This window comes from Triticum urartu, chromosome 5A, assembly GCF_056163025.1.
Source record: "Triticum urartu cultivar PI428250 chromosome 5A, HENAU_Tu73, whole genome shotgun sequence".
Classification (NCBI taxonomy): domain Eukaryota; kingdom Viridiplantae; phylum Streptophyta; class Magnoliopsida; order Poales; family Poaceae; genus Triticum; species Triticum urartu.
Genome location: NC_141877.1, coordinates 424,198,475 through 424,208,599, shown reverse-complemented (window position 1 = coordinate 424,208,599; position 10,125 = coordinate 424,198,475). Strand labels below are relative to the sequence as shown.

General features: G+C 52.0%; 1 protein-coding gene and 1 pseudogene across 1 annotated transcript; both read right to left on the bottom strand.

The window, feature by feature from the left end:
• Window positions 1-3,291: 3,291 nt before the first annotated feature.
• On the bottom strand, window positions 3,292-3,867 carry LOC147971713 (uncharacterized; annotated as a pseudogene).
• Window positions 3,868-7,025: 3,158 nt separating this feature from the next.
• On the bottom strand, window positions 7,026-9,099 carry LOC147971712 (uncharacterized). Its single transcript, XM_087522837.1, has 2 exons — window positions 7,565-9,099; window positions 7,026-7,325 (listed from the first exon to the last, which is right to left on the bottom strand). Exons 1-2 carry the CDS (start codon window positions 8,892-8,894, stop codon window positions 7,288-7,290), a joined length of 1,368 nt encoding a protein of 455 aa, XP_087378963.1. The 5' UTR covers window positions 8,895-9,099; the 3' UTR covers window positions 7,026-7,287.
• Window positions 9,100-10,125: the final 1,026 nt, after the last annotated feature.

Below are 10,125 nucleotides of genomic sequence, written 5' to 3'. Positions count from 1 at the left end.
AGGAGAAGCCACCGCCACGATAACAGTCGGGTTTCTTCCTCTCTGACATTTGCAACCGTCGGTGATGGTCGCTCCTCTTTTCATTCAAAAGTGCATTACACCAAAATGTCTAGAACCTTCGAATGAATAAGCGACCCCCACGACAATAGACAGGAGTCTTTCTCTCTCATACTACAGTATACAGTGGACACTCCCTCACAAATATTTCAACCATCGGTGATGGTCGCTCCCCCTCCTTCTCTCGTGCATTACCAAGGTAAATCACGATAAGAAGGAAAGGAAGCGACCCCCACGACTATAGTCGGCATTCTTCCTTCAAGAGCAGACTGAAAGTCACATAAGGAGCCCGACAGAATGATAGTCAAACCGTTACATATATCGAGTAATGACATAAAACAATGACCTATGGTTTGTCGGAATGTCATTTAATTCCTGTTCCAGCAAATCACGTGCATTCAATATTTCCTACATTATAGCACAAGTCATGCTGAAATCCACGGAAAATCCCCGCATGACCTTTGCTAAAACAGGACATATCGAGCGCCTGAAATTTGCCAAGAACATAAATTAATCAACATTCTGGCAAAACATAGGCTGCTCGGAGGTGTTCCTGCAAACCAAGGCCACATGTCCAAATATCATCATACACATGTCCGAGGAGAAGAGAAGGAGGAGGTAAACTTTTAGCTAGCTCACCGACTCAGGTGTAGGGAAGTAGATGAAGCTCCGACGATAGAGCCTGCATATTCCATCGAGTGAAAACTTTAGATCATCAAATCTCATATACCATTCTTTAGTGAGAAAGTGATAATGACATAAAATAATTAAATTGTCCAATACATTTCTATATTGAAAAAGAAAATTACTAAAATTTCTATACCTAAATTTTGCTACTAAATTTGATACCTAAAAAATTCTCATATAGTATTCCAATACATTTCTGTAATTGAAAATTTTCTATACCTAAAAATTTATATTACAATTTTTTTACTAAAAATTTCTATTACTAATTGTTTTTATTCAAAATTCTACAAAAAAATTTCTACCTATCTATTCTATTCTATTCAAAATACCTACATTCTACCTATCTATTCTATTCTATTCAAAATACCTACATTCTACGTATCTATTCTATTCTATGCAAAATTCTACAATAAAATTTCTACATTCTACAACAAAATTCTACCTATCTATTCTATTCAAAAAACCTCCATTCTACCTATATTTTCTATTTTCATTCTATTCAAAATGACTACATTCTATTCATATAACCTATATGTTCTATTTTATTCAAAAAATATAGATGGGGGAGGGAGGAAGGGAGGAAGGAAGGAGGAGGGAGGCAGGGATGGAGAAAGGAGAGAAGGAGGAGGTCGGGATGGGGGAGGGAGGAGAACAGAGGGAGGGAGAGGAGGATGACAGGTGACGAGGAGGAGGGAGGAGGGCGGCGAGAGGAGGAGGAGGGAGGAGGGGGGAGGGGGATACATTGGGGGTGACAGCGGCGGCGGCGGAGAGAGCGAGCAAGAGAGTGCGAGTGGAGAGTGAGGGAGAGGTAGTTGAGCGGGCCATGGAGGAAGAAGATAGGGCTAGCTTAGAAGTAGCGCGGGTTACGGGCGCACGCTACTGCTAAGACTATTAGCTGTACCGCGGTGTCAAAGCCCACGCTGCTGCTAAGTGGGCCGGCCTGGGAGCTGGGCCCGAGCTTACGACAATAGCAGCGGGGGTTAGAGATTCGTGCTACCGTTAACGGGCTTAGCAGTAGCGCGGTACGACGACCTGCTTAGCTACTATATGGCCAGCCCGTGGGGGCACTGTGTAGCCCACTTAGCAGCAGCTCTTGTCGCGGCACCCCGCGCTACTGTTACATAGTACATGTAGCGCTTGTTTCGACAGCTCGCTACTACTACTTAACAGTAGCGTTTGGTGCTAACCCCATGTACTACTAAGTATCTACCTATAGCCTTTTCCCTAGTAGTGTCCGTTTGCTATAGCGTAGACCACATACGAAGCCAGTGCGTACAACGGTAAATAACCTGCATAGGATAAGAGGTTTTGCCATTAAAAACACAATCGTTTCTATATAGTCAATGCGACCATAATAAGGCAGACGCTCCCACTCGTATTAGCGTATTAAAAGTACTAAGTATCCCATCAAGTCAGTGACCATATATGTTGGCAACACTTGTGGGTGAATACAAATTGAACGCTATTTGGATGACTGACCATATAGAACACGCGAACTTGAATTGAAAGAAGAGGTGTTTAATTGTCTTGTCATGCGTACAAAAGCTACACTTCTTATTTCCTTACCAGTTGCGTTGAGTGAGGTTGTCTTTTGTTAGCACAACTCTCCAAAGACACCACATAAAAATCTTAATTGTCAGTGATATCTTTGATTTCTAGATTAGTTATCCACAGGAATCTCTGAGTGCGAGAGTGCACGGTACATAGTGTCAAATGTGAAGGATCTAGATGTAGTGAGATTTCAGCGAAACACATCCCTTTCTTCTGTCAAGTTAACCGAATCCAAACGGGATAGAAGATGTTGCCATGACATTAAGGCGCAGGCCAATCAAAATCCCGCTCCACTTGAGTACATGTTGTCATAACCAAATCCGGTACTCTGTCAACCTAATTAATAGCGCACTCATACAATTGTTAATCATATTTGTATGTTGTGCCATTAATATGTGTTCTACGTTTCTCTCTCACAAAAGATGTTGGAGCCCATACTACAGCCCTCTGTAATTCTACACCCCGTTTTTTCTCTCTCCTCCAGCTAAACAAAAATCTTATAAACTGCCTATTACACATCCTTTTACACTGTATCTTCGATTCTTAGTACGTGAGACATTCTCTCTCTTTTCTTTAGAAAGATCCTTTCCCTACCTCAGTATATTTCGGGCACGTTTTTGGAACTTAGAGGCAGTAGAGTTTTTTCTTTTTTGCTTGCAATTTTTTGTTGGGTACCTTACCAAGCTGACCCCTTGGTGAGACAGTAGAGTTTCGGCAGGTGGCTGTTGCACAAGTAGTGATAGAGATAACCAGCGAAGCATATACGTCCAGTTAAATCTATCGGGAGCATATAGTATTTGTTTTTGAAACGAGAAATCTCACATGGAATATGCACGATTTGAATAACTTGAGGTTGAGGAATCCTCTATCAAGAAACTCGAAATCAATCGGCGAACTAGATCAAAGATTTAAACAAGAGAGGACAGACCAAATCTCCGGTAAATGTAAACCAGCATGTCTTCTGGTTAAGGAATAATACCATCGGCCACACTCAACTAGCTAAGAAGAGATCAATCTTATCCAACACACAAGAGTCTGAAACAAACAATTCATTTCACATGAACCGCAAAGCAGACATTGGCATACCGAAAGGAAATGCTAGCAATCAAGTAAAGTTGTCGAGTGACGAATCAGTGGATCCGATCATAGCCTGGGAGACAGGTCCACCTCGTCGGCGGCGTGCTCGAAGGCACCGTAGCCGTACTCCGACGGGGCCCTGCCGCGCTTGCGCGCCATCTCAGCAAGCATCGGAGCAGCGGTGTTGAGCGGCTCCGTTGTCCTCGCCTTCACATCCGCGGATATGAAGTCGCTGTCACCGGCGTACCCGCCCGGCCTTGCGTCGTGCGCCGCGGCAGGCGCGCCGCCCGGCCCATGCGCGCGCGTGCTGGCGGCGATCTCCCGCCGCGCTTGGCGACGCAGCGCTCGTGCTTGTGCGCGTTCTGGTGGCCGCCGAGCGCCTGGGAGCTGCGGAACTTGTGGTCGCAGTAGACGCAGAGGAAGAAGCCGCCCTGCTCCGGCTCCTCCGCCAAGGTTGAGCTCCTGCTCGTCCTGCTCCCAGTTTAGCTGTTCCATTGAAGGCACAGAAACCTACAGTAAGTGACTACGTGTGATGCTTCTGTGTCGCGCGTGAGAGAAAGAGAGCCAATGATTTGCGAGTGAAACTGTGGTGCTAAGCAAAGGAAACTATATACCCTAACGGTTACTGTTCCTCGCGATCAGGCTAGTGACCGCAGCCTGTGTTGGTGTGGACGTACGTCGCGCACGTTTCCCCGCCATTTGCTACGTCTGTGGCGACGGAAGAGCACCTGGCCGAACCGGACCAAATAACTCTGGAGTATAATAATACGTACAACGGCAGAGATATTAGGGAAGTTGAATTATGGAAAGCAATGCGTGATTCATTCCATTGCCCACGAAGGGGTTATATATCATGTACAGAGAGTAACTGCCCGAGCTATACGAGGGCATGCACAACGTGCGAGTCGTGAGAGAAGTGGATAATGCGCCTAACTACGTAGGACTCGGTCCATCAGTTACATGAGTACAAACGGTCTTCCAACAGCCCCCCGCAGCCACAACGGGGGCGTCGATCACGTTGAGGCTGGACCGGAAGTCGAGGAAGACGGTCGACGGGAGCCCCTTCGTGAAGATATCGGCGAACTGCGACGCAGAAGGAACGTGGAGCACGCGCACGTCACCGAAGGAAACGCGCTCGCGGACGAAGTGTAGGTCGATCTCGATGTGCTTGGTCCGCTGATGTTGGACAGGGTTGGTGGAGAGGTACATCGCGCTCACATTGTCGCAGTAGACGATCGTCGCCCTGTCCGGCGGGCGCCGGAGCTCATGAAGAAGTTGCCGCAGCCAACACGCCTCGGCCACGGCGTTGGCCACGGCCCTGTATTCCGCCTCTGCGCTCGAGCGCGAGACGGTTTGCTGCCGCTTCGACGACCATGTCACAAGGTTGTCGCCGATGTAGATGCAGTAACCCGACGTGGACTTGCGCGTGTCGGGGCAACCGGCCCAATCAGCGTCGGAATACGCGATCAGCCGGTGGTCGGAGGAGCGCCGTAAATGAAGGCCGAGCTGCGGTGTACCCCGGACATAGCGGAGGATCCGCTTGAGGGTGGTGTAGTGCGGCTCCCGCGGGTCATGCATGAACAAACAGACCTGCTGGACGGCGTAGGCAATGTCCGGCCGAGTGAGAGTGAGGTACTGGAGAGCACCGGCGAGACTGCGGTAGAGGGATGGATCGGACACGGGCGCCCCGTCTGTGGCAGAGAGTTTGGCACGGGTGTCTATGGGAGTGGCGACAGGCTTGCAGGTGCTCATGTGGGCGCGCTCAAGGATCTCCAGAGCATACTGCTGTTGTGAAAGAAAGAGGCCATGTGGGGTACGCTGAACATTGATCCCCAAAAAGTGATGGAGCTCACCAAGATCGGTCATGGAAAACTCATGCTGGAGCTGCGAGATGATGCGGCGAAGCATGGAGGTGGAGCTGGCGGTAAGTATAATATCATCGACGTACAAGAGGAGGTACGCGGTGGCGCTGTCACGATGCAGGATGAACAACGAGGTGTCGCTCTTGCAAGCGGCGAACCCGAGGCGAGTGAGGTATGTGGTGAAGCGCTGGAACCACGCCCGCGGAGCCTGTTTAAGCCCATAGAGCGAGCGGTGCAATTTGCACACATGCGAGGGACGGGAAGCATCGACGAAGCCGGACGGCTGCTGACTGTAGACGACGGTGTCGAGGTGGCCGTGGAGGAACGCGTTCTTCACGTCCAACTGGTGTATCGGCCAGTCGGACGAGACGGCGAGGCTGAGGACGACGCGGATCGTCGCCGGCTTGACGACGGGGCTGAAGGTCTCCTCGAAGTCAATGCCGTGCTGTTGTGTGAAGCCGTGCAGGACCCAACGAGCCTTGTACCGCGCAAGGGAGCCATCGGGGTTCATCTTGTGCCGAAAGATCCACTTCCCCGTCACCAAATTGACACCTGCAGGAGGAGACACCAACGACCAAGTTTCGTTCTGTAACAAAGCAGTATATTCCTCTAACATAGCGTTGTACCAATTAGGATCTTTGAGGGCTTGTTTGTAGGAGGAAGGAATAGGGGAGATCTGATCAGAAGTTACAGAGAGGGTGAATAGGCTTTTAGGTTGGAGAAATCTGGCCTTGGCACGTGTTCGCATGGGGTGCTGGTTTTTGGGTGGAGCGATTGGGACCGCGCGTGGTGGGAGCGAACGAGGGGGTGGGGACGTAGGCACGACGGAAGGCGGGGGCGAGGCGCTCGTGCATGGCGAGGTGCGCGTTGATTGGTTGCATGGGGTGGGCACGGGATCCGGTGCATAAGGGGCAGGTGCGGGTGATGGGGATGCGGGCGATCTGGGTGGGGAGATCCCCACTGCGCGTGGGTTTGCGGGAACCGCGCGGGCGGCAGGTGATCCCGGGGAGGATTGTTCTGACGGGGACGAGGTAGGTGTGGAGATCCCGAGATCGAGGGGGGTGGGTTGGGTGGTGCGGGATTTTCCGTGGCGGGTGCGGTGGCTGCATGCGTGGGGCTCTGAGCAAAGGGAAAAGTGAGCTCGTCAAAGATAACGTGCCTGGACGTGATGACTTTGCGCGTAAGAAGATCGAGGCACCTATAACCCTTGTGCTCGAGCGGGAGACCAAGAAGAACACATGGGGTGGATCTGGGGGAGAGTTTGTGTGGTGTGGTGGCGTAGAGGTTGGGGTAGCATAAACATCCAAAAGTGCGCAAGTGGTCATAGGGTGGATGTGTGCCGTAGAGCATAAAGTGGGGCGTGTTATGGTGGATGGCGCGCGAGGGACGAACGTTCAGAAGGTAGGTGGAGGTGTGAAGCGCTTCTACCCAAAATTTTGGTGGCATGTGAGCTTGGACAAGGAGAGTACGGACAATGTCGTTGGTGGAGCGGATGGCACGTTCAGCCTTGCCATTTTGCGGTGAGGTGTGTGGGCATGATAGGCGTAACGAGGTGCCGTGAGCGCTAAGGGAGGAGCGGAGAGAGGAGTTGAGAAATTCTCCGCCGTTGTCGCACTGCATGCATTGGATGAAAACGCGAAATTGCGTGAGCACGAATTGAAAGAAACGATGAAGAACACCGGCAGCATCAGATTTTGCTCGAAGGGGGAAGGTCCATGTATAATGAGAAAAATCATCCATTATGATCAAGTAATATTTATAGCCGGAACAACTAGCCACCGGTGAGGTCCATAGGTCACAGTGAATTATTTGAAACGGAAAAGTTGTAACAGTGCTAGAAGCTGAAAAAGGCAACCGTGCCTGCTTCCCTAGTTGGCATGCCTCACATGAATGAGAGGGGGAAGGAAGTTTATTACAATCTGGAAGAAATTGGTGCGCTAAACGGGAAAGAGAGCCACGCCCGGGGTGCCCCAAACGGCGATGCCAAATCTCGCCGGTGTCGAGGAAGAACGCCGAAGGATTTGGGCCACCGCACCGGTAGAGCGGGCCGGAGCTATTTCGCCTCATTAGGGGGGTCCGCGTTGCCAGGTCCTTCACAGAGAAGCCGATGGGGTCAAACTCAACGGAGACATAATTTTCAATGGCTAATTGTTTAACGGAGATGAGATTGGGAACAACATCTGGTGAGACTAAAACATTGTTAAGTTGGAGAGAACGAGAGGAAGAAGGAAGAGAGGTGGAACCGGTGGCAACAACAGGGAGACGTGATCCATTGCCAACGATAATAGGGGGATGCTGCTGTGAAACAGGACGAAGCGAGGCGAGGATACCTGCGTTACCGGTGACGTGTGCGGAGGCCCCGGTGTCGAGGTACCAGTCGTTGGGACCGGGCTGCTGGAGGTTCATCTGGTTGAGGGCGGAGTAGAGCACGGCCGGATCCCATGATGGCTGATGCGGTGGAGGCGCGGACGGCCCAGCGTACATCAGAGGGTACGCCTGCTGCGGAGCTGTCGGACGAGGGCCGAGCACGCCCGCCGCGTTGGGAGGAACCCACGGTGCGCGTGCCTGCGGTGGGAAGGGTGCCCCCCACGGGGCGAAGTACCCCATCCAAGGGGTTTGGCCGGCGCCGGCGGGAGCTGTATTGTGCCCACGCCCGCCAGGGTGACCACGCCCGCGGCCACGGCCACGACCACGCCCGCCACCACGCCCGCGATCGGACTGCCCACCGCCGGAGCCACTGCTGCTCCCACGCTCCATGGGGGCCTTGCCGCAGTCGGTGCTGGAGTAGCCGCGGTCGCCGGAGGACCCGCGGTCGCCGGAGGAGGAGCCACCACCGCCAAGGCCGATGGAGAGGGCGGAGGAACCGTCGGAGCGGTCCCGGGCGTCCTGAGTGATCTCCTCAAGAAGAAGCCGCGAGCGAGCCTGATTGAAGGTAGGGAACGGGGTTTGCATCGGAAGGACGGTGGCGATCACCTGGTATCGACGGGAGAGGCCGCGCAGGAGCTGCAGCGTCAGGGTGCGGTCTTTGATGGGCTCGTCGACGTCCGCCAGGGCATCCGCCAACGCCTTGAGCCGCCCGCAGTATTCCGCGATCCGCAGATCGCCTTGGGTGAGCGCACGGAATTCGGCGCTGAGATGCACGGCCTGGGCGGGCTGGTTGGCGAGGAAGAAGTCGCGGAGTTGGCTCCAGACGCTATACGCGGTGTTGTCCTCGCCGCGAACGACCTCGTACAGGGCGTCGGTGATGGTGGAGTAGAGGAGCAGAAGGAGGGTCAGGTCGGTGTGGCGCCATGCCGGAGTCTGCTGGGCGGGGTTGGAGTAGTGGTCGACGTGGCTGGCGACGGAGTACATGGTGAGGATGCAGCGCCAGAGTTCGCGCCACTTGGAGTAGCTGCCGGATTGGACATCCAGCTTGAAGGTGATGAGGCTGCCGATGTTGTTGAGGTTGTGGATGGAGGGGACGGCGGAGGAAGATGAAGGAGCCGTGACGGGAAGGGTGGGTGCTGGCGCAAGAGGCAGCGTAGTCATGGCGGCGGAAGGTGTTGTGAGTGGAGCGGAAGCTAAGGGGGTGAGGAGCCCGGAGGAAGGGAGAACCGGCGGCGGCGGAGGAGCAGTGGTGCTGGTGAGATCGCCGGAAGAAGAGGAGTTGCCGGTGTCCATGGTAGGCTCGCAGGAAGGAAGGCTCTGGTGCCAAGTTGAATTATGGAAAGCAATGCGTGATTCATTCCATTGCCCACGAAGGGATTATATATCATGTACAGAGAGTAACTGCCCGAGCTATACGAGGGCATGCACAACGTGCGAGTCGTGAGAGAAGTGGATAATGCGCCTAACTACGTAGGACTCGGTCCATCAGTTACATGAGTACAAACGGTCTTCCAACAAGGGAGACTTGTGTGGCCGACGCCCGGCAACCGGGACGAAGGCGACAAATGCTAGGCCGAGCGGCGGTGGACAACGCAGAAGAATAAAAAATGCCAGAAGACTAGAAGGCGATGGGGCTTGGAAACGGGCAAGGCGTATTGTCTGCTGGGAATTGTAGTGTATCTGCATACGGTGTATATATAAATCGTACACAGTCTAAAAGGTTCTAGCGTCATGTGAGTTTGACAGGCTGTTTAGATAAGATCTCAATCTCAGTACAGTAGCTAGAGTAGGGATTAAATCTGTACAGCGTAACAAACCGTATCCCATGTAACGCGTCTGTGCTAACGCATTCGTTTCACTCCATCCTTTTATGGTATTCAGAGCTTGTTCCTCTCTCACATCCTTTTGGCCATGGCTAACTTCAGCTCCTCTCTCGCGGCACCAACACTCATCCGCACCGCTGAGAAGCTTCACCGTGGGAACTTCCTCGTGCGCATGCAGGCCGTAGCGACCCAGTTCTTTGCCTACCTTGACCCTGAGCTATACGCTCCTGCGTCCAAACTCGCCGACAAGGACGACAAGCCCACCGATGTGCCGAATCCGATGCACGAGATCTGGCAGGCTCATGACTCAAGTAACGCCGTTCAAGTAAATCTACTGTATTTCTATGTTTTCTGTAAACTAATGAAGATGTTTTTATTTATGAGTGCATGTTTTATCAACTACTCCCATCCTCATGTTGACACCGTTCTTTGTTAACCTGCCATCAAGCTAATGATATTGTTACAATGTTGAAACGAGCCAATGTTTTGCTAACTGTTTTGCCTCCATAATTTCACTGTTAAGTAAAGCTACCGTCTTTCTATCATTTCCGATGAAGTTAATGAAGACTTCACCCCATTGCTACTTCTGCAAATGAAGATTGTGTTTTAATTCAAGTAAACAAGAGTGATGCCAACCGTACATTGTAATGGAAATAGTATGCTATCCTGTTTTTTCAATTGCAGATCTTCTTACTTTAGCC